The sequence below is a fragment of the Nilaparvata lugens genome, chromosome 9 (genome assembly GCF_014356525.2).
Source record: "Nilaparvata lugens isolate BPH chromosome 9, ASM1435652v1, whole genome shotgun sequence".
NCBI classification, from domain to species: Eukaryota; Metazoa; Arthropoda; class Insecta; order Hemiptera; family Delphacidae; genus Nilaparvata; species Nilaparvata lugens.
Window position 1 is genome coordinate 32,814,218 of NC_052512.1, and position 26,443 is coordinate 32,840,660.

General features: G+C 34.6%; 1 protein-coding gene across 1 annotated transcript in view; it reads right to left on the bottom strand.

Annotated features, from left to right (window-relative positions):
* Positions 1 to 26,443, bottom strand: part of LOC111061583 (neuropeptide SIFamide receptor-like) — a 48,750-nt gene that overhangs the window by 19,602 nt on the left and 2,705 nt on the right. Inside the window, exons 2-4 of the mRNA XM_039435310.1 lie at positions 26,237 to 26,403; positions 6,604 to 6,872; positions 1,614 to 1,867 (exon numbers count right to left, since the gene is read on the bottom strand). Coding sequence (XP_039291244.1) covers positions 1,614 to 1,867; positions 6,604 to 6,872; positions 26,237 to 26,403 — 690 coding nt within the window. The remainder of the gene's footprint in view (positions 1 to 1,613; positions 1,868 to 6,603; positions 6,873 to 26,236; positions 26,404 to 26,443) is intronic.

The window sequence follows — 26,443 nt, forward strand, 5'->3', positions numbered from 1 at the left end:
TTATTATTGATTCTCTGTTCCCTATACCTTATACCGTATACCTCATACCCTGCACCCTATTCTCTATAGCTCTCACCTTAACCCCATTGAAAACCTACATCCCGGGCTTGCAGGTACAGCTTGCTCGCCGTCAATTCGCAGTTGGTTCAGATTGCGTACTACCTTTATAAATAGAATTATTGGTAGGGATCTGATAGTCAGAACCGTCTCCTTGTATAGGGTTATCTTAATCTCCCTTAACACCCACCCTGTATTCAAAAGGCCGAGGGCCGAATCGGCCAGCAACGGCACGGGCAAACACTCTTCCCCTGAAAGTAAAAATCTCGCGAAAGAAGCAGAGGGTAAAGAATCAGGATAGAGGGAGAAGTGTAGGTCCGGTAACTCCACCTGTCAGTACGGCTACTGACCCCGACCCATACCCGACTGTAGCTAGTCCGCGTCGTAGCAATACTTCGCAATTATTAGGAAACCTAGAGGGTGGAATAGGTCATGCTAATAATATACAGGTCATGACACTCGTGTTCCTCATAGAGCGTCCATTATATGAGGTCTTTATGGCAGTACATTTGAAACATTCCAATCTGCTCATAACAAAATCATGCATTATGCTTTTGAAAAACAATATTCTGATTCAGATAATATGTAAATATTCAGATTTTCGATTTTTTAATAATGAAATTCCAATAATAAATAGTTCATTAATTCATTTTTTCATCATTAGAAATTGTTCTTATTCTTGTAACTTGTTATGATTCATAAAGCATTGGGACAAAAGGTTAACCTCAAAAAAAGTTTGTAGTTCCCAATCTAACAATTAAGCTCCTAGTTGGAATCTAAATATCATATCTGTGGGAAGAATTTATTTTACAATTCAAAGCCAAGCAATATTCCATGAACAATGTAACAAAATAACACATAATTTTGTTGAATCTATAATGGTAACAGCTGATCAATTTGAAAATTAGTGAACTAGGACCCCATATAATGGCGATTTTGCAATGCATCACGGGATTCACGGGATTGTGTCATGACCTGTATTTTAAAGACCTTGTTGGAATTGAAATCGGCCATTAAGGGGGGTTTATACATACAGATTATTACATACCTATTCTTTTGTAATCTATAACATTACAGATATATAGATATAATATATCGTGCTAAAATACCCCAATGGCAGCCTTCAATATTTCAAGTAAGAGCTATCATTGGGAAGGCATAGGCATTGTGGGTCTATATCTCTCCAAGGTCTTTGGGAGAAACTGTAGTAATTGAATGCAATGTATTCTTCAGCTGACTAAATAATAAATCAAAACACATTTTTTCTTATGCACTTCCAATGTTATTTTCAACGGACAAAGGAGTGAGTCAATTTTGCTGTCCAATGAGCTTGACCTGTTCAAAGAATTCGTGTTTGGAGTTTGAAGCTAATTGATCAATTCTTTCCAAAGTTATTGTAGAATATACAAACAGACGGACAACGACTTTCGCCCTAAGTAAGTCAAAATTGAGAACTCGCTAACGCTCGTTCAAATAGTGTAAAATTAGTTTAGAAAGATGAAACTTTTTAAGAGTTCAAACTCTGTATTAACTGAATTGAAATAAATTTATAATACCTGTATGCTGCTTCCATCATCCATAGGCGTTAGTTGAAAGACGAGGATCCAAGGAAAAGTGATGGTGAGGGAGAATAGCCATATTAGTAGAATGACGAGCTTGCAGGTGTGTGACGTCATCTGCCAGCGCATTGGATAGCAGATGGCCAGCCATCGTTCAATCGTTATGGCGACCAATGTGTTGATCGAGGCATTCACTGAGACACCCTGCAGGTAGGGAATTGTCTTGCACATCAGCAAGCCCATTGTCCATCCTGTCGGAAATTGAAAAAGTTAATTGACCGAGCGAAGTTAATTGGACCGAGGTCTAAAATTCAAGTCGACGGTTTGGCATTTCTCTTAATGTTCAAATGTTTTTATGTTTATATGTTGCGCATTTACGGAGAAACGCGGTGATAGATTTTCATGAAATTTGACAGGTATGTTCATTTTCAAATTGCGCGTCGAGGTATATACAAGGTTTTTGGAAATTTTGCGTTTCAAGAATAATATAAAAGGAAAAATAAGCCTCCTCCATACGCCAATACTACCGTAAAAATCAGACTATAGAATTATACATAAAAAATCAGCTGTCCAGTGGACTATAATACTACCCGTTCAAAAACATCGAACATCTTGAAAATGTATCTTTTCATCAACGTTAGTAGACAGTTGTCTACTGATTCAAGTTTGGAGTTATTGATAGAGAAAATTTTCTCTTACATTGTTCTTTTTTAATCTGATGATCAAAATTGCTACAAATATTATTGAAAGGAAATTGATTTCTAAAATCATGAAAGTGAGAAATGAAGTTTGTAGGAAATCAGCATTATGGTAGTTCATTCTGTTAATTTCAACACACCGATTTTTCGCCAACACAACACAGAATGTTCTCTGATGGGTTGATTGGATTGCCGTATCGACAGCAGCCAGACCTGATAACAGCGCTCACACTCACATTCCGGGACGACACGTCACGGTACGATAGGACAGAAAACTCTATGTTTATTTAGGATTTCTTCAATACATATCAAATTGATAAATTTCTATTAATTTTTGAGAAAAAATAACAACAGGTCAATGTAACTTACTGAGCGTGAGGTCTACTGTTCACAGAACTACAAGTTAGGCTCCATTCATATGATCACTTAATGTAAACTGAGTAAATAATAATGGAATCAAATGCAATTTTTTACAGTGCTGTAAAAATTATCGTCGGCAAAAAAAAAGCTCTAGGGTGAATCAATATTAGGCTTTTTCAGAGTCGGCAGGGCAGGAAGCTCTCTGATTGGCTGATTGAGTTGGCACCTGAAAAAACGCCGAATATAGTGTCATTTCTTCTGTTTTGTTTTTAGGGAATCATTCTGGTTTCTTATCACTATACACTAGAATATTTGACCAACTTCTACAAAAAAATCAATTCCTTATTAGAATAGTGTCTAGTGATAGTCCAGTCAATATAAACATGAAAACTAGAGTGTGAGTGTGCTTGCAATACGTATTGTAGTTCAGATTTTTTAATACCTATATTGTTTGGATACATAAGAGAAGTCCAAAACCATTAATTTTCCATGCAAAATCTCCTTGTGCCAAATACAATATGTGACCCTTAAACCGGTTAATCTTCAAGTTTCCAGCTATTTATGTCAAATCCAGTCATCATGAAGAGAAATTTGTTCTAGCCTTGTTTTCAGATTATAAAATGTCGAATAAAATGAGCTGTCTATCTCCAATGAGTATTGAGTGGAAATTTCGATTTATTGATTCACTATTTTTCAGAAATGAGAAAATTCAAAGGAAAATCAATCTTTATGAATTTCAGTTTTTACCAACAATATCTTCAGATTTCCACCATTCAATAAATGTATAATTTGAAATCCCTGTTGGAATAAATCTGAGCTCTACAATTTGAGACCAGGTAGGGTAGTAGTCTCACTCGGGACTAAGAAAAATAAACTACAAATACCCTACTTGGCTTTTGCAGATGATCTTGCAATAATGGCAGACTCGGGCGAAGCTGCAATAAAAAAGATAGAGATTCTAAAAGAATACGCAAAAGAAGTGGATTTACAAAATATCCTTTGAGAAAACAGTATTCACAACTACAAACCTAGAAGTTACCAGTCTACAAAGCTAATATGGGATTATTAACAGGGTGCCGTTTATTAAATATTTCGGAGAGATTTACATTGCAGGATAGAATAAAGAAAGCTCGTAAAGGCCCTAGGGTTGATGCAATTTATTTATAGCTAGGAGGGTCTAATTGATATCTTGTCGAACTGAAAACTTGACGTGATGAAATCTCGAAGAATTAAAAAAAAATAATAAGCATCCTCGGTAGATTAATTGTTAATATGCAAAATTTCAAGTTAATCAGTCCAGTATTTCAAACGTGAAGATGCGTCATTTGTGGATTTATTATTCCGTACTTGACAAGAACCAATTTTTCTATTTTATTATAATATTATAATAGATCATTTTGTTCGAAGTCACGTGGGTAATATTTATTGGAGTTGAAAATTTCCAGCAAGAAAAATGAGTTTCATCATGTCTGGAGCCCACATCCTTTTATTTATGAACCGTGTGCGCTACCAACTAAAGGCCATTCCACACATCACGTGGCGTGCGTGGCTGGACGTACGCCACGCCGGCCACGCTAGCCACATGCCAATTCACACCGCTACGACTGTTGCGATGCTATACCGGCCACGTTTCCCGTCAGTATGCAGGAAGATGTCAACTCCGACGGTCCCGTGGTGTGAATCTGGATTTTCTTGTGGCTTACCTTGGTTTGATGACTCCAACAGCAGCAGTAGTAATGATAATGAGCTGGTTTTATTGTATTCGGTGACAGCACGGGACCAGTGGTTACATCCAATCGATAAAAAAAGGAAGACCTATGGCGAATTCCATCATTTAATGCGCGACCTTGAGGCTTTCAATGATAGTATACGTTCTATACGATAGTATACGTCTAGTATATGTTCTGCGCATGCTCGGACCAAAACGTGGCCGGACACGTTTGAAAAGATCGCTCAGAGAGCGAACGGTAGCCACGCGTGGCTACTGGCTAGTATAGCAAGCGTTGCCGCGTGGCCGTGGCTGCTATGTGAATTGCTTCATTTGATTAGCTGGGAAGCGATGTTTTGAAAAGTAGCTAGCTAGCGTGCGTCCAGCCACGCATGCCACGTGCTGTGTGGAATGGCCTTTAGCTATTGAGTCAATTGGAGGAAGCCCTGTTTTTTATGGGCTTCTAAATCAACAATCTATGAGCAAAATTTCAAGTTGATCAGTCCAGTAGTTCAGATGATGCGTCACTCGTGAGTTTCTTATCCCGTACGTTATAAGTTAATTCTTCCCTTCATTATAATTTAATAGACTAGCAGGTAACCCGTGCTCCGCAAGGATTTGTTTTAAGCACTAATGGATGGAATTTAGTTTTATAGTTAGTTGTTGATATTGGAAGCATTAACAACTGTAACAATTTACAATGGAAAACGATTTGTTTACTTCCATCTTACAACTAAGCATCACAATTTGAATTATTCTTTTTCAATTATTGAAATAATAATTATTCGATTTAAACAAATGAAAATAGGCATTTGACCATCTTTGGTATTCTCCATGAAAAATTTCAAGTTAATCAGATTAGTAATTCAGACGTGATGATGTGTCAAACACGTATTTCGTATCCCTTGCATTTATAAGTCTTTATATATAATTAGAGTATAGATGGTAGATAAGAGGAGGGAGGACTTGAAGGAGAAGATGGTATGGACGATGATGAGGATGATGATGATGATGAGGAAGGGGAAGGATAAGAGGAGAAGTAGAAGTGGAGCGAGATGGATGAGGAAGAAGGATAATAAGAGGAAGAAGAAGAAGAGGAGGAAGAAGAAGATGGAGGAGTGGAAGAAAAGGATAATATAGAAGATGATTATGTAGAGGAAGTAGAAATAAGAAAAAAGTAGAAGAAAATGGGGAAGAAGAGGAAAAGGATTGGAAGTGTGATGAGGAGGAGGATTATGAGGATTAGGAGGAGTTGGTGGTGGTGGAGTAGTAGGAAGTGTATGAGTAGTGAGGGAAGAAGGATTAGGATGATGAGGAGGAGGAGAAGGAGGTCATGATGAAGGAGAAGGAAGAGCAGGAGGAAGAAGAAGGCTGTGGAGTATGATGATGCGTGATGATTTATTTGTGAATGATCAGTTTTGAATTATTAGTAGGGCTAGTTTCACACACATTCGGTTCGGATCGTTTCGTTTTTGGTTCGTGTTCTGCAGATTCCGATAAGTGTGGAACAGTAATTCGGTTTGAATACGGTTCCGAATAGCAACCGCATAGCACCGAACGCCCCCTCGACACGTATAGGTTTTATCGTATTCGAATTCGTTGCTAGGAAACAGGAAACAAAAACAAAGTCTTTCACAGATGCTTGATTTTTGTTTCTATTTTAACCTGATATCGTGATTATTTGTTTAAAAATCTTGTTTGTCAAAATCATATGGTCAATTCATTTCAGTTAGTTCACTGAAGGTTTTTTCTCAATGAATAGTTTGCTAAAAAAATATGAAGATAGATTTAATATCAGGAATAATTCTTATTATTATTTTTTTCCATGAAAATTACATGATTCCATTAATGGAGAGAAGAGATGAAGGTTATGTTCCATGTGTCAAAACAAGAAACAAATTTTCAATTTAAAAACATAATCAGTCTGAACGTTCAGAATTTACATAATCAAAATGAAATTATTTAAAGAGTTCACAATTTCGAATTAACTTGAAAATCTTGTAGTTCAATAAATCACATCTTACTATTCGAACACCAGCTGTTATATTTTGATACCAGCATGAATATTGTGGAAATCCAAACACAGCTGTGTCTGAGAAGAAAATACCTAAATAGAACCGTACGAATTAGAACCTGATATATGTAGTCTCATTCGTTTTCGTAACGAACCGAACCAAATGAAACCGAATGTGTGTGAAGCTAGCCTGAACCGTTCACCAACCTGTCATAATATTGCCGACGAGGGTGAATGGCAGACAGAAGATGAGGACGAGTAGATCAGCACAGGCCAGGTTCACCAGGAACAGATTGGTGGGTGTGCGCATGCGTGGACCGCTACGAAGCACCACAGACACCACGGCGAAATTGCCAACAATGCCCACGAAAAACACCACCGCATAGGCCACGCAATACACCACGGTCATCACAACTGAATGGCGCAGCATCTCTGTTGAATCGCTGCTCACTGTTGCGTTCTGGATCAGCTGCGTTCTGGGGACAGAAAGATCAAGAGAAATTATTACTAGTGACCACCTGGGTTGGAGAGCTCGCTCAAGAACTTTTGAAATCCGCAACTTTCAATAATACAGAGTTGATGGAAATTTATCAAATAGCTGAATATTTCTCTTACAAGAATAATTTGACAGTAGGTTCCATTGGGGATGGAAATCCTATTTGAAATTAAAAATTGTTCAATCTTTCCCCTCAGGGAGAAAAAGCTGTATTTTCCACTCTTGATAAGCATATAACTATTGTTATCACTTTGGGAAAGGGTATGAGAATTTCCAATTCAAATAATATCCAGAATTTGAATTTATCCAATTTTGCCAGTTCATCCAACACAGTATTGGAAAGTAATGAACCTTCAATAGCAAACACTGTGCCACTGCATAAACAATACAATTCCAACAATCTCACTTCTGTATTTTGCAAAGCATTGCACCCACTCTATCGATATGAGAAATTCAAAATGGAAAATGTAAATAAACTCATTGAAGTCGTTCAAAATAACGACCGATGCTTCTCTTGCCTCAGGCCATTTCCACTGACATGTGTAAAAATTGCAAATCTGACATATATCATACATTGTTGTGCAATAAATTGAAGAAATAACTTTTGTTAGTAAATTTAATTACCTATCGATTGATACCTGATGTTTTAAGATTGGGCCAATATTAACTGAGATGTGACAGCTTTAGTGATAGGACACCGCTGGGAGTTAGTGGCAGTGCATGCCAAAGCATGCGGCTAAAGTCTGCCACAACAATTGTAATATTACATTTTTTCTCGATTGGAATCGAATCTTCAATTCGAGATCTATAAAACTTTATAGTAAATATCAGAGTCATCGATATACGGACAACTTTTTGACTGAGAATTTATCGTAAATGATTGTGTTGCATGTTCAATGGTATCACTGAAAAAACAAACTCTGTAAACAGAGTTAACAGAATTAACAGATAATATAGAGGATATATAAAATTTAAAATAACAGTTTCAAAATAAAGTTTTATTGAGAACAAATATAAAATGTGAATTCTAAACTTGTAATTTATAATTTTTTTTGGTGACGTGTCCATGACATCGACACTGTTTGAAGTTGGTTTGCTCTGTACCTTTGTGCCTGCCAGGCTTCCTTCTCTCTAAAAATAATGGCTGGCAGCATGTGTTCTGATTTTGTGCTCTCTAAATATTTTTCTGTTTAAGTGGATTATTGATGTTTTAAATTGAGTTTTGAACAGTTTTATGGTGTTTTAAGTTTGTGTATTTTGATTTGTGTGTATACAAGCCTATAGCCATTGTTTTCAACTATATAAATTGGATAAGTATTTAGCTTGTAGTGACTTTAGATGCTTAAGCGTGTAAGATATTGTTTTTTGTGTATTTGTGTAGTGTATTGCCAAAATTCTTCTGAAGATTATAAGTTCATTTGCTCTGAAAACTGGATTTCTCATTCATAGGCGATAAATCCATTCATGGTTTACCAAGAATCTATTACGTTGGAGCCGATAACCTTCCTTAGGTTAATAGGTGAAAATTTGCTTTCCAACCGATTTAGGAGAAATTGGTAGCACGGCAAATGTTACCCCTGTGGTGGGACCATTTTACAAAATAAATATGTCCCAAATGGTACACCATGAAATTCCTGGTTATGAAAAATTATTAGTAGGATAGATATCTTGATAGGTTATGAATGGTATACTGCTGAGTGGGAAATCGGTTCAAGAGAGATCAAGTCCTAATGAATATATTTATCTGTGCAGACTAGCAAAATGGCATACAATATGAAAAATATTAAAAATGATGATGAGTTAATAGCTGCCTTAACACAACTGTTTGATAAGCAAAATGCTAAGATTGATAATTTGAAACAAGATCAAAGTGCTAGGTTTGATGAGATGAAGCAAGAATTTGCTAGCATTAGACTAGAGCAGGTTAGTATAAACCTTCTATTGAAAGATGCACATGAGACATTGATTGATAGTCATGAAGATGAAGGCAAATTGAAGCAGGATGATAGTAGTGTTGAGATTCAAGATCAATTAGTTCAAGTTTCAGATAATGTAGGCCTAGTTAATGTTATTGAAAAAGTAAATCCTAGTGAGATAGTAGGATTGAGTAATGTAGTAGGTAGGGAGTTGTCTTTATTGAAAGTCAACAGTAAAGAAAGTAGTATTGCCAAATTGAATGTTAGGAAAACAGTAAATAAAGTGAATGTTTACATGAGACAGGTTTCTGTAGAGGTTAGGAACAATGTAAACAAAATGAATCTTGCTTTGAATCAAGTTGATGAATTCAACTTCCAACTGAAAATTGAAAAGGTGTATGCAAAGCATTATTTAGTAAACATGACTAACTTTTGTAAGCAAAATGGCTTTGTTGAAACAAATGAACCCATGAATAAAATCATGTTCTTGGAGAAAACAAAACACAAAGTCACCATTGATGTGTTAGTATTCAAAGGTTGTTTCAAGTTGCTTACTTACAAGATGATGACAGTGAATCACATGATGAAAGGGTATTCTCCAGCACACAACGATTAGGAATCCTGTGTTATGCCGGGATTCAGAATAGCATAATCGCTACGCAGTGTAGTGTATGATAAGAGTCCATAATTGTGTCTTTTTTCTTTCCTGTAGCCTATTTTTCTTGGCCCTTAATCTTTTCAAATTTCGATTCTTTCCTGTCTTTGTGTAATGTTCAGTAAATTTCTTCTATTATGCATATCTTAACCAATCTTGTCCATAGTCATTTGATTTGTATTTTTCTGAAATAATTTTGGAAGTTAAAATAGTAGCTCATTTTCCTAATCTTTAAATTGTTGATAAAACTTAACTTTTCTAGAATCTATCCATTGTAGTGTAAATAATTGTTTGCTTGCGGTATATTTTTTCATCATGTATTACATATTTTAATTATGTCTATTTTTCTTGTCAAGTATCATATTAGGTAATTAGGTTTTTCAGAGCAAATTATGTCCCATGTTCTCATCTTTCATTGCATATCGTGCCATAAGCCATATGTAATTAGGTTATAGTTTTTGGGCTTTTAACCCATTTTGCATTTTATTTATTTATTTTTTTTTGCTGTCCAATACTTTGGATTTTTGGTAGACAAGTAGGTGTGATTCTTTTAGAGGTGTGGGCGTGAACCACATATGGCTGGACTCGATTATCTGACCTACTTGTTTGCGATATAAAAACCTTAAGACTGCAACATCAAATGTTTGTAAAAACTTTTGCATACTTTTGTTTTTGTGGTCCGATACTAGAGTCTGCTATCACATTGCCTTACAGACATCTAGGAACTCTCCACCCAGTCACAATAGTCAACATATTTTTTCCTTCACCAGTTGTTTTTGTGGGAGTGATAGCTCACAATTATAACAAATTAGAGTCATACTTGGAATTTACAAAATTCCATAGTAGTATATTTTATTAAATATACTTCCTTATGAAAGTTCAGTACTGACATGTAGGATAGGCTCTAATTAATCTTTCTCTTCTTTTTATTATTTAGGAAATTTATTTACCCAATTTTCTTTTTCTCTTGTTTGTATTTTTTAGGGAACTTATTTACCCATTATCCATCTTGATCATCTTTGTATTGTAATCTTGAAATGTTTGTATTTATTATACAGTCTTCAAATTATGGAATTATTTAAAAAATAAATGGTTTAATTTAGAACATGCTGAAATCTATTCTTATGTATAAATTCTTTTGTTATAATAATAAACTTTAAAATTTGAAAGTATTAATGAATTGTGTAGCCATATATATGAGATGTATTAATGAAAGTTAACTTGAATAATAATGTTTTCATTAAATAAAAATGTCTTGTTATATTATTAATTGAAATGAGTGAAAGGTTAAAATTTCTCTAAAGTTTTTGTAATTGATGTCTTTTTCTAAATTTTAAAACTGTTTGTTCTATAAATTTTGATATGATTGATTATCGTTTGAAATGGATGCTGGAGTGTATGTAGAATTTTAATGGGGTTTGCTGATTAGAATTTTGCTGGTATGTGATTGTTTTTTGAGATGGAAACCCATTATTGCCTAAAGAATGAATAACAGAGGTTATGACTTAGAGAGGCAGTAATGAGATAATATTTTTTGTGTTGATTACTTATGTTGATTGCCATAGATGCAAAATAATGATTAATAATGTTGATTGCCATAGATGCAGATGATTACTTATGAATATTGATTGCCTCTGAAGCAAAATATTATTGATGTTTTGAATGATTTCTTGTTTAATGATTGATAGTAAAGTTTTGTCATGAAATGTAGTTTGTGTTCAGAACATTGAAAAGTCGAAATAAACTATAGTATCCAACAAACGATCATTGATAATATTGAATAATTTGCTTTTTATAAAATATTTGAACAATGAATAAATGGAAATGAAATTTTTTTTTCTAGTGAAATTTTGTAATTGATGTCTCCAAATTTCACAATTTATGTATTGCTGACTGTATAATAAGATGTTAACAAATTTCAATTTTATATTGATTATATACTTAAAAATAATTTTCATGTGTATTAGATTGTATTGATAGCCTAATCAAAATTTTCCTTTTAGTTTATAAGCATTTTAAGATAACAGGTACAGCACAGACATTAACATTGAAATAATTATCACGTGAATCTCGAAATCGACAACAAGTGAACGCCATGAAGAGTGTTAAGAACATTTTAGTGATTTTCGAACTAGTGTGACTCATCAATTGAACACCAATAACTACGCCACTACCTACACCAATAACTACGCCAATATCTATGCTGATGTCTACACCAATATCTACGCTGATGCCTACAACAATGTCAATGCCAATATCAACGCCAATATCTACACTAATATCTACACCAATAACTACGCCAATATCTGCTCTGATGTCAATATCTACACCAATAACTACACCAATAACTACACCAATAACTACACCAATAACTACACCAATAACTACACCAATATCTATGCTGATGCCTACACCAATATCAATGCCAATAACTACGCCAATATCTACACTGATGTCAATATCTACGCCAATAACTATGCCGATGCCTGTGCTGATGCCAATGCCAATATCTACGCCGATGCCAATGCCTGCGCCAATGCTGATGCCAATGCCAATATCAACGCCGATGCCAATGCCGACACCAAAGCATACGCCAATGACAATGCCAACGCTTATTGCTGACCTTGTATCTCAAACTTCAACACTACTACATTACCTGGAGGTAATTGCCATCCATGTTCACGTTTGCAACTTTGAATTCAGAATAACAGTCACAGTATCATGAAAGAATTGATTCAAAAATCCTCTCCTAAATTATTCCTGTATGCAGAACTCTAAACCTTGAACACTGAAAATATCAAAAAACCAAACCTTACCTAAATTAATCCTCACCTAAATTAATCCTGTATGCAGCGTCTATCTCTTTTCCAAAAGACGAATTACATTGTCATTTCAAGCCTGAAATGTACATTGTATAATTACAAATATGATACAAAATTTACGTGACTCTGTATCGAGTTTGGTATGCAGCCGTCTACTACAAGCATGAGGCAATGCTAACTGAGATGTCACCTGTATCGAGTTTGATATGCATCAGTCGACTACAAGTATCAGCCCAACACTACGAGTATTCGGATCAGCCCAACACTAACGTCATCACACTGAAGTCACACTTAACTGAAAATCATACTGAGTGCCTTAACGGACTGTTTTCAAAATTTGCATCGATAAAATCAACCGCGTCAATAGTGAAAGAAATGAACATTTTTTGATTTATTGAAATTCTATGTGAAAATTAAATGTAACAATTCATCAATTCATTTAAAAAAAATAATAATAATAAATTTTTTATTCAACATACTAATTTTTTTTATGCAATAAAAATTGAATTTTTCAATCTATTAAATTTATGTGCAATTTCAAAAAACTATTCTTTATATATTAAACTTTCTGTTGATATATTTTCCTTTAAATTATAAAGCTAAATCAAAAGTAATTTTGATATTCTATACTTTGAAATATTGTTTGGAAACATATAACAAATGCTATTGATGAATTTTTATAATAATTTTCAATATTATAGGACAACATGTAATGTTTTTATAGAAAAATTGTTACTGTTCTCGAATTTACAATTCAAAATTTCCATTTGGGTCAATGTAATTTTTTCTTTAAATTTTCAAACAGTGAAATTTTTCATGTCAAGAGGGGGGTATTTGTAATATTACATTTTCTCTCGATTGGAATCGAATCTTCAATTCGAGATCTATAAAACTTTATAGTAAATATCAGAGTCATTGATATACGGACAACTTTTTGAGTGAGAATTTATCGTAAATGATTGTGTTGCATGTTCAATGGTATCACTGAAAAAACAAACTCTGTAAACAGAGTTAACAGAATTAACAGATAATATAGAGGATATATAAAATTTAAAATAACAGTTTCAAAATGAAGTTTTATTGAGAACAAATATAAAATGTGAATTCTAAACTTGTAATTTATAATTTTTTTTGGTGACGTGTCCATGACATCGACACTGTTTGGAGTTGGTTTGCTCTGTACCTTTGTGCCTGCCAGGCTTCCTTCTCTCTAAAAATAATGGCTGGTAGCGTGTGTTCTGATTTTGTGCTCTCTAAATATTTTTCTGTTTGAGTGGATTATTAATGTTTTAAATTGAGTTTTGAACAGTTTTATGTTGTTCTAAGTTTGTGTATTTTGATTTGTGTGTATACAAGCCTATAGCCATTGTTTTCAACTATATAAATTGGATAAGTATTTAGCTTGTAGTGACTTTAGATGCTTAAGCGTGTAAGATATTGTTTTTTGTGTATTTGTGTAGTGTATTGCCAAAATTCTTCTGAAGATTATAAGTTCATTTGCTCTGAAAACTGGATTTCTCATTCATAGGCGATAGATCCATTCATTGTTTACCAAGAATCTATTACGTTGGAGCCGATAACCTTCCTTAGGTTAATAGGTGAAAATTTGCTATCCAACCGATTTAGGAGAAATTGGTAGCACGGCACAATGCAACAATAACTTTAGTTGAGTTATGTTTGGTCATTTTTGATAAATTGTAAAACTTTCTCAAAAATTGATATCTAAAAATAAAACTACAGAGAATTTATTCATTCATTCATTCAAAATTGTTTTATTCAATCTACAATACCATGAAGAATTGAAGATCTAGAGTATCCTCTAAATATCATCGATTTATCTTCTAACAGACGTATTCGGTGAAAGATGACAGAAGCAAGTAGCAGATTTTGAACTTGATGGTACACAGTAGCAGTTCCCGTTTGTCACAATATCCGCCTCATTTTATGTGTCTACTGGGACCTTGTCTTCAATATTTGTGAATTCTTGAATCTTGAATATGAAATGGCACTTGATGCCAACGATGTCGACTCCTGTATCACAGTTTGGTAACTAAGTACCAGACACAATGTTCTATAGATGCGCACTAGTAAAGTCTGTGAGTACCTGTGCTCTGCGTTGTGTCTACATTGCCAATCAGTACAACGATAGAGAAAAGATATCACGAGAAGATATCCCATGGTAGAGGGCTTTTATGTTCCAATTTCCAATGTCACCTCAAGCGGATAGTCCTAGTACTTCTTTTCAAACAGGTACTATCCTATTATATTAAGCGAGCAATTTCTGTATATCTGTTCATATTTTTCTATTTTTATATCTGGTTATCTGGTTATTTATGTTAAACGGCTCTAACAATTTTCACGAAATTTGGAATATAGTAGGTTAATGATATCAAAACTCGATTGCACTAGGTCTCATCACTGGGAAAACTCGCTGAAGGACATGAAAAGGATAATTCATCCTTGGAAAAACAGATGATGATTTCAACGTCTGTCGATAACAGAAGATGCGTGTGCCTGTGTGGGAGATCAGCTGTGTAATCAATTAGTTCACCGTATCTCGCGAGAAATCTAGGAATTTTGATTGACTGGATCAAAATACAGTAGTCTGATTTGTTGACATGACATTGTATATACCATAATATTCAAATTTAATCATTATTTTACAGTTCTAAGTGATTAGTGAGTGGTTTTTTTTATTCTATCTTGTATGTGAACAATCTAAATTAGAACTTTTATGTTTTCAAATATTTGAACTGAAAATTTCACCTGAATTCAAGTGTATGGAGCATAGCCTACTTTTGGAATATTTATAGTGTATGAATCAAAATTCGGGGAAGAGACAGTTCTGGGCTGTGCCTGTTAGTGCTTCTCCAATCATTTCAAAGAATTGTGTTCTGTTTAACAATAAATAAAAAACGAGCAAAGCTCGGTGCCCAAATATTTGTATAGCTCAATAGCCCTCCGCCGAAAAGCAAAGCTACAGGCTTTACATTCAATCAAAGGTACTTCTTGAAGGATTATTCATGGTGAACAATGTTTCATTACTCCGCCTGATAAGTTGAAAGAACTAAGATGCAGAGTTGCTGTACTAGTAATATTCACTATTTCACTATCATTGTTTAATAACTCTTTGAAAGGATTATTGAATCCTTACTCAGTTTAGCAAGACTTTGTTAAAAGCTGGGGAAATTGGGTTCTCCTAAGTAGCTTAAGCTTAGCTAATTAAGAGAGAGAGAGAGAGAGAGAGAGAGAGAGAGAGAGAGAGAGAGAGAGAGAGAGAGAGAGAGAGAGAGAGAGAGAGAGAGAGAGAGAGAGAGTGTGAGAGAGAGAGTGAGATAGAGATCAGATTCGATTAGATTTCTTTATTTATGTATGTTTGAATATTTACTGGCTCATACACTAATTTACATTCAATGACGGTAATGCTAATTTATTATTCAACGAATTTTACAAAGTATAAATAATTGATAAATGGGGAATAAAGATTGAATGCAATTAGGAAAACGATTATATAATATTGTGATGTAACTTCATAAATCGGCGGTGTTTCAACAAATAATTGTCGTTTCTCTAAGAAGGATATAGAATAATATCCTTCCCATCAACACACGACCGGGTTGTGATGGAATAGAGCTGTTGGGAATTATAACTCGAAGTAATTTCTAAATGAGAAACTCTACTCAATAAGTAAAGAACTAGTTGATTTGAATCTTAGAATATTATAGGATGAATAAATGAGATGAATGATATTAGAATGAGTAATAGTGAATACAATATTGCATCGATGATTAACATTAGATAATTGGAACAAACGTTATAGGGCGGGATTTAATTACAATTTTAGAAATCGATTGAGTAATATTGACGATATACAATACTAAAAAGCAGAAAATTTTGAGATGCGATGGTGCATTATGTGAAATGGAGATGGGATGTGGAAAATGGATGAATGAATGGAATGAAGAATGAAAAGGAAGGAAGATTAGAATATTTGACATGCAGTGCTCTAGGGTTGGACAGACTCAGTCATTTTCTCTATAACATACTTTTTCAAAGACAGGATAAAGCCCGCTCGGCTCTCAATGCATCTGATAGAGTTGGGAAGCTCATTCCATTCACGATAAGCACTGACAAGGAACGATTTGGAATAGATAGTAGTTCGGTGATTAGGTATCCTAAGATTATTTGCACCTGTTCTAGTATGGGATACATCTATCCTCCTACCATCGGGAACAAATTTGAAATCGTTCTTGGAATAATCAGGATTGCCATATTTTTAAGTATCTCCAACAAGTTTGATTATTCTGAAACGTCTTTGATCGGGAAGCTTCAGAGTAGGACTAGCAATGTGTGCTGGGGTGATATGATCATGGCGTTCAAGAGAGTAAACAGAATGTAGACAATAATTTTGGCAGAGCTGCATTTTATCATTGAGTGTAACTTGCATGTCATTGAAGACAGAGTTGCAGTACGTGAAATGAGGAAAAATAGAAAATGGGGAAAAATGGAGAATGAGGAAGAAGAGAGAGAGAGAGAGAGACATAGAGACATTATGAAGAATTGAAGATTGTGTTATTGATTGGAGGTTGAATTCCATGACGTCTCAAGAGTTTATCGTTAGAGCTTACTACTTAGTCTATAGTCAGGGCGCAAATGTCATGAATAAGGCACTCCGTGGTCATTTTTGAGTAACAGCCGTGGAAGATGTCTCAATTTCTCCGTTAGGTCTAGCATAATAAGGATCGTGATTACGAAATCACAGGCAAACATCTCGGAAACAAGATGGCCGCCAAAATTTTCAGGGTTTTGCTATATAACTGGTATTTTAATAACCGTTGAAGAGCTACAACCGTTTTTTCAGACGCAAATATATTTTAAAAATCTTCCTCTACAATTTTTGTGATATAGAATTTTCGTCTAAAACGCATATTTCTGCAGATATAATCTTCAAAACCCAAAAAAAACTTTTTTCTAAATTTTCCAAATTTAATTCCATTATAATTTTTTTTGTGCGAGAGATACAGAGAAATTTCCAATCTATGAAATTTAGAGCGCTTTTTTTAATTTGGAACGATATATCTTCATGCGCTGTACGACAAAAAATGAGTTCTCCAGCGCCCTCCAAAGAAAACCCTGCATGATTTCTGGTGCATTTTCCATACGCATAGGGTAACAAGCTAGAACTATAAAATCGATTTTTCCATGACTACTTCAAGATAGAGACTTGCGAATGGTCCCAATCTCTTCGTTACAACAAGACGAATAAGAATATTCATGATGGAAACAACGAGAATATTCGACATCATTGAAAAATACAAGATGGCGGTCATTATTGACATAAATTTTGATATCGCTAGTCATTCAGTTATTGTGAGAGATATCGAATTGGTTTCACCACCAAACTGTTTAGAATTAAAAAAAATATCTTCAAGGGAATCATCTCATTTCAACCACTCTTCCCATCATTTATTCAATTTCGAAAACTTGGAACATAAATTTTTGGGGACCATATTTCACTTTTCACCCTGTATATGTATTCGCAGTAGACAAACACTAGTATTATTGGCACAGTGTTGTAGAATATTTCCAAAGCTTCAAGATGACATCTGGTTGAAGGCTGTAAGTCTATATTTTACGGCTGGAGCGTCATCAGAAAAAGTGTAAAAAGTACTGTTTGCAGAGGAAAACATGCTTTTTCCACCAAATGCCAATCCCAACAATGAGAAAACCGTGTAACTCATGACTCCTTGAAGGTACAGACTTTGGAATGGTATCAATCTCTTTTTATTGATGTGTAGAAAGGGATTATCCATGATGGAAATCTCAAAAAAGGTTTGTCATCATGGAAGAAACAAGATGGCGGCAAAAATATGTCGATTTTCAAGAAATCGTCTGTAATTCCAAAAATGTCGATGATATCGAATCAATTTAGCCATCTGGAAGGTTCAAAATAATCATACTACACTATCCGAAAGATTTATGCAATTCCACCAACTTTCAATATGGTGAATATAACTTCAAACTCTTAAACGCATATTTTTAGCCGCCCACTTGTTTTTTTCTATGATGACAAACATTTTTGAGACACACATCTTCACGAAGAGATTGATACCATTTTCAGGTCTGTACCTTCAAGGGGTTCACCGGTTTCTGCCCAGAATAAACCGAAATACTAAAAATACAACCTACTCGATCCAGCCATATAGTGAGTATCCAGTTCAAACGGGCGGAAATAAACTATTCTTTCATCATTGCTCTTCCATATATCAATTCTCAATCTCTCGCGAAATAACAGGTTTTACTCTAAATACAACTATATATCTGAAATATCAACTCCATTCCTCCTTGGACTCTCTCATAAAACATGATTTTAAAAAAATTTCCACACAACATTTTCAATAACAAAATATAATCAATCAAATTCGAAAAAAATATTACATTACCAAGTTTTCAATCCAACAAAAATTATTTCTGTCTTTTGAACAATACATTCTACATTTTCTATCAGTCTGGTGCGATGTTGCCAGCTTTTGCAGTCAATTGAGAACTCATATTACAAATTTCAATTGTTCTAGATCTTGGATTGAATTCCATTCAGCAATATTCTCAAGAACGGAATAATGATTTCCATCTTCATGAAAAGTCCAAATACAGAATAATTTTAATTTAATTTTCCGATTCCAAAACTCTTTTCTCAACATAAACTAAAACTCTTCATTTCAAAAATATTCTAGGTTCCACATTTATCACACTACAATGAATATTTATATATTATAATAAAATTTTATATTTCATGTTCCTGCTCGTGTTGCTGAGAAATTCTTCATTTTGAAACAGGCTATTTTCTCGATACTTCTTATCAATCCTAAGAACTACTGGTTAATCTGGCATTAGGATGTTTGTCATTTTTGCAGACAAGCCCCACACCTGACACCATTGTAATAGGTGGTATCTATAACGAATAACCCTAAACCTGAAATCATTGTAATGGGAAGGTGGTGATATCTAACACTACCCCACACCTGACACCATTGTAATAGGAGGGGGGTTTTTTTTCTTCTGTTCTATAATATTTGCTAAAGTTTACTGCTATCAGATCATCTACCGGTATTTGAATCCTTGATTGGTTGGGAGCTTTTAGTGGATTCATTCATTCAAATGCACAGATTATCATCATTATTATAAATTGTCACCTATTATAGCAACTAGCAACTACGAGCCAGGAACTTCAATGAAAAATACTAATAAAATTCAACTTCAGGTTTATTGAAAGTAGATGCTATTTACGGGTGGTGCGAGACTTTTTTGCGACTTTCCCCCCCCTCCCCCCTCCCTCCGCACCCATCCTACCTTCCCCCCTTCCCCCCGCACCCATCCTACCTTCCCCCGCACCTCTCCCGCCCCCTCAACCGCCCCATTAGAAGAACCTCTCTCTCTCTCTCTTGTCATGCTCTAGTTAATATAGTCATGGCTAATTACATTTAGTCATGCTCAATTACATTTAGTCATAGTCTATTTGATGATTAATAGTAGAGAGAGAGAGATATGTGAGAGAGAGGCAATCTACTGACAGATTCAAGTGAAACGAACTTAACTGAAACATGTTCTTGACAATAGGTTGTACACACAACGAATGTTATATTTTTAATGTTTCCTCAATCATAACTAATGCATAGAATGAAGTTGTATATCCAAATACACATGTATCTTTAAACTCTCTAGAGAGCGAACTATGATCTTTTACATTTTTTATCGGCAATGTCATATAAGCATTTCCAGAGATCATTAGAATTATTAACAATAGCTAATGATTCATCATTATTTGAACAACCATAATGGAAATGACCGGTTTCTAATGCATCCAATAATTCAAAAATTTCAGATAGAATTGGAAAGTGAAGATTTTCTGTTTTTGTTAATGCAAGATCACTCACCTCATCACCCGTTGAAAATTTAATATTCTTTGCAATTAGATCAAATTCATTGAATGAAATTGTCATCAAGAGACGAGATAGTTTCTTGAACTTTGAAAAGCTATAACAATCAACCATATTTTTCAGTTGAGTGTATGTACAGGTGAAACGCGATAAGAAACTACTTGTATCTGCACACTTATAGCATTGAGCTTCAACGCATGTGAGATCTTTTCAGCTCAACTAACAAAGCAATACTGAAGGATTAAACTTAGACATTGTAGGTACAATGAAAACAATCGAGTATACACTAGAAATTTATTTACACAATTCACTACAATTGTTCATCACTTCCTCTTCAATTTTATTAGTTTACTAACAGACAGTTTATGAGGTCTGTAATAGCATAGATAATCATTTATATCGTTCAAATTCACTGTGTTTAAGAAAATGTCTTTTAGTTGTTTCACCAAATGATGATTTTCATGAGTTGAATGTTTAATTGCAATTTCACAGGCATCATACCAATCAATACACTGTTCTAACCTCATTTCCAATTCACTATCAGCTTGCATCCACTTGCACGGGTCCATGATGAGCAAATGAAGAAACTATACATATGTCGGTACTAATATAGAGAAATTAAACGGTTCCTGTGCCTTCCCTCCAATACAACATACACGAGCAGTATGATATTTCAATGCTTGCTTACAATAAACACATTGAATTTCTTCTCTGTTATAGAAAAAGCCATATCTTGCAAAGTTTTTCTTTTCTGTATTTGAATAGAATTGACATTTTTTCATGCTAAGCATTCTATTGTTTTCACACATGAAATTTGGAGATGAGTCCATATTTTTCATTATCAAACTATTGTAATGAACCGCTGCGAATAACGCACATCGACCGTGCGGATTGCGATGATGAATTTCACAGGCATTATAACACCAAGAACTTGTAAAGTAGTTAAAATTTGGTTTCTCAATTTCATCCGGTAAACAACATACGTTTTTGTGTAACCTTCTAAGAAACTTAGCTTTCTCTGTACCTTTTGTGTAGATTTTATCATATCCTTCAAGATAAGATATCAATAATTCGTCTGTATAAATAAAATTACCATCTTCCCAGCGTATTTTGTGATAATTGTTCTCAGCCCATGTTACTTGCTTACGCAATTTAGCATTCAATTCCGACTTTGCAAATGGCGACTTGAAATGTAACACAACAAAGCTATTTAGCTGATCTACGATTCCGATTTCTTTCACGATAATTTGATTAGAAGTTCCCTTGAACCAATGCATGTCGACTGTTGCAAATTTTTTACAGGAGGATTCCTCCTCCTCTTGTGCTGTTTTGTCCTCCTCCTTTGTCCTCCTTTCTCCTCCTCCTTCTCCTCCTCCTCCTCCTCCTCCTCCTCTCCTCCTCCTCCTCCTCCTCCATTCTCCTCCTGTGGTTTAGGTGTACTACATCTTGAGTGATAGTAGAAGAAGTCTTGTTTGGTGTCAAGATCACACTGCGTGTCAATAGATTGTGTTTTCTTCTCAGAATTATAACACATTATAGGCGTACTACATCTTGAGTCATAGTAGATGCTGTCTTCTTCATCAAGATTGCACTGTATCCCGATAGAGCGTGTTTTCTTCTCAGAATTAGAAGACATTCTAGATGTTAACCGATCAAAGCTAAAACCTCAAATGAGTAAAATTTGAAAAATGCAATACTTATATAGCTTGTGCTCTATCGAGAAATTACTGAACTTCCTTCACCATGGAAGTAAGGGGAGTGTACTCCATGATACGATCACTGATTAAAATGCAATAAGCGGAAGTATTTGGAGGTACAGCTTCCTTAAATTCCATATCTATTCTAATATCTGTGGAGGATTTCAAATGAGAAGATTGATGTGAACAGTCAATTACAATCAGGGGTGTTTTAGTACAAAATGTGTCAAAATCAATCTCTGTTCCAAGCTCAGTATTGATACTATGGTTATAGTACGCCGAGGGAAAATCCAAAAATATACGGTACATCAATTCTTGTTTACCAAGGAGGTTTTCATAAGGAAAATAGTCAGAGTTCAAGTAGACCTTTGCATTTTGAAGATTACAACTATCAAATTCCGAGATTGATTTATTAATTTTATTCTTACGATCTGTTTGAAACGCTAAAACAACATACTTTGGTGGGTCGAGATGGGATGCGGTTTTTACTGCCCAAGAATGAACAGTGCTATTTTGTAAATTTGGTAATTCTGAAATCTCCCAATGACGAAAGCTCAGCTTCAGCGGTGTATCAGCATCGAGCAATCTCAAAAATTTCAACCTCACATGATCTTCTAAAGTAATATAGGGAATTCTCCATTGAAGCTTCGTTATTTTTATATTAACGTTTGTTGCTTCTGTAGACTCGATGCAATTGAGATCTGTTGGCGATCTTAATAATACAAGTTCTTGTTTCAAGTTTAAAATTATTCTTTGAAAGTCTTCAAAAAATGGTAAAACTAATTTAAGAGGTACACAGAATGTAAACTTATTATCTTTCAGTGTATATCCTGCTCTGTCAACCCGCCAAGTGATATGTGTTCTTATCAAACATATTTTTCACTAGTATAGCTTTAATTGTTGATGTTAATCCAATTAGTCTTGATTTAGAAATTTGTTGTCCAGCCAATTCATATCGAATTTCATCAAAGAGATTTCCAATGAGGTTACTGGATATATATACTTAGCTTCTATCGGAGCATCCCCAGCCTTCACAGCTGGTTTTGTACACTTCACCTCCCCCTCAATAAATATAAATGATTTGCATGGAAGGCTGTACTGATCCATAGAAGCCACATGGATGCGAGCTTCATCTGAGGGTTTAATTTCTTGTCCCGAATATACTGTATGAGTATGGAACTGAAATTTAGTAATATCATTATAGAACTCGAGTTGAGATTCAACATCGAGAATTTCACTAATTGATGCGCCGTACATGATGCCAATCTACTATAAATCCCAACTTTTCCAATATTCTCGCGCTTTTCGCCGATATAGCACGTAGCTTTTTAGGTGTTGACTCTATCACGTTCGAGTCTCTAATGAGCTTCTGTGAGCAAATGCTAGTGCGAGGTTTGAAAACGAGGAATCCCATTTCAAGTTCTTTGCTTTTCACGAATGTGAAGTCTAATTGTAATTATATCTCCTCGGAAATCAATAAACGATCCTTCTTGATCGGTTACCTTTACATTAATGCTTTGAATTCTATATGTGTTTAAAGGCATATAGATTATCGGATTAGGCGTTTCATTTATCAAATACCCGCTAGGTACTCTAGGTGAGAACTCGTATATAATATGTTTCTGTTTGCCATCGGAGTAACTCCCACAGGCTATATTGCACTCAACTACAATAGAGTTAATATTTGTTATGCTAACTAAATGCTGAGAATAATACCATTTATTCGGTTGTAATATAACATTATCAAAGCCAAGCATTTTTCCTATTGAAGTAGATGATGTAAAGTCAATAGGCTTATCAGAACGAATTTCGAGCTTCATAGTATTCGTGTTAGCTCTTATATTAAGTTTCTTTTCGTCACTATTCAATTTACTCTTTAAAGCTAATATAATGTCATCAACTTCATATGCACCCGTATCAAGATCAATTATTTCATCACCATATTTGAAGCTAGAATTTTTACCTTTTATAACATTTGCAATGCTATTGTAAGTACAGAAATTAATCAATCCAATTTCCCATTCTTTATTTTTATCCAAATCGAGAATTTCTTGTAAATGTTCATAGAGATCACTTGATCTAGATCGTAATGTAATAACAACCATCTTATATGTTTTCGGTACAAATACTGGATTACAACTGGTTCGCAAAAAACAAGAGCATAAGGTGTCCACATATATTTGTATGTAATGGTTGCATGTGCTCAACATTGTAAAAGATATTTACACCTGTTTCTTTTTTTCAATATTTATTCAATTCATAAGGTGGTTGTAAATTACCAATTGGATCAAAATAGTGAACATTTGATCCTCGTTTCTTATAACCAACCCAGTGTGTACCATGTCCGGATTGAGTGTCTAAATTAACAATACAATTCTCATTTTTTAGAATTTTATTAGGTAATGTATCTATCATGTATACACCTCGTAGGGGAATTTGTAATAATTTACACCATTTTATTAGATCGTGATTGGACAATTCACCATCAATATTCATTTTTTCACCTTCTTTGTCGTTCTACGTTTTTTAACTCTTTTTTTCTTTGGGAATAAACTTACACCATATGGTGAGGAGGAGGAGGATGTGGGGTTGGGCCCAATCAAAATACGACCACCTTTTGAGATTGGAGGGTACGGTTTAAAATAGTAACCTCTACCTGCAATATGCTGTTTCAACTGAGCAATAGCTTTTTTCCTTATCGAGCTGCTATGAGTTTTCCCAACACTTGTGCTCTTCTTCTTCTTCTTCTTTCTCAATCCACCGCCAAACGCTGCTTTAGCTTTCATCACGTTTGTTACAAGATAACTAAGTGCTCTTTCACTTAGAGATGATTTTGGATTCTTGAATATTTCCCATGCTGTGTTTGCAAGAGCTCTGTCTGCAATCGCACGCGACTTATTATCACTATTTTGAGTGTATGCTATATCATGTACCTTACAGGCCTATCTAATGAATTTATACCTTCATCCCCCCTCTTTAACCTTCATTAACCTTGGTGCCAGGCCACACCACTGGTACCCCCCGGAGGTGAATTTCAGGTGATGCGTTTATTAATTTATTATAATAGTTGATGTAATGTCCCCCGCAGTACCCGCTATACCTTTGACAATTTTGCTAGCCGAACTCAAGATTCCTTTACCTCGTTTCCTAGAAGATAACTTTCTTCTACATACCATTTTTCATTACCTTTCAACTCAATAGTTGAACATCGACTGAGGTTAATTAATCAAACACTTAACCTCAATCGAGAGACAAAGAAATTGTCTCACTATGTGCTTATATATTACTACAAAGTTGGTATGTTTTAATCAATAGGGAATACAATTTTCTATCATCATGATGTGTCTTATTAACACACTTGTTAAGTATGTTGTAAGTTTTGTAGAAATTGCAAAGAATTGAACGTTCATCAATCATAAATCTATACCAATGTCTTAGACTAACATCGAGAGAAGCATCTGATGAATTGACACATGATTTGATATAAGATAATGTATGATTTCTTACAAGCAGTGATTCCTGCATCAATTGAGGTGTTTCCAAATCCCTAATCTTATTTCGTACATTTTGTATAGATTCCAATATTCTCTTACTATCATTTTGCATTGAATCATATTTTTTCAAAGCAATATGGAAAGTAATAGCATATTCACACAACATATTATAAAGAGAAGAACAAATAAAACTCTCCATACGATTATCTTCATTGCACAACTTCTCCATTCAACTGTTGTAAGCATACTGATGAAAATAGATTGTTATACCTATAGTGAGTGTATAGCGCAAACAGATGGAGGAGAATCTTGCAACAAGGTCAAGACTGGCATGCGCGTGCGCGCGCAGCAGCAACTATAAAATAGCTTCTCTTGTGAGCGAACACTCATTGACTGTACAAGAGCATTACTATTCTACATTCATTGAGTGTTCAGTTACAAGAGAAGCTATTCTTGCGTGAACTATTCTACATCTTCTTTGACAGGTGAGAATTAAGAACAATTTTTTTTAAAAAACAATATTACAATTTATTATCAAACACTACAATATTTACATTATATACTACTTGTGAAGCATATAACCGCTACATGCTATGAGAATAAGATTGTTACATTTTAACAATCTTAATGTCGCTCCATGTAGCGGTTATATGCTTCACTACTATTCCTAAATTTCTACAGTTAGAATTAAAATTTAACAACTTTACAAGGTGAAATTATTGAAGAAAATCTCTGAGGCAGGTATACCTCAGAGATTTTCTTTGTAGATGCAATATTAATTTTCAAAATAATTCTTCTACCATGATGATTCGTTTCCTCCCGCACTGAGATTATAGCATGTGGAACATCCTCCGCCAGCTCGCGGAGAGGCATCCACGGTTTTGGTGATGGGTTATTGATGAGTGCGATGAAGTCCTCATTATCATCATCATCCCGTGCGGCTGCCTCCTCCAGTAGCGGAGCCATGGAGGTGTTCTCAGACATACGTTTCTGTTAAAATGAAAATCTATGATTAGTAACTTTATTATAA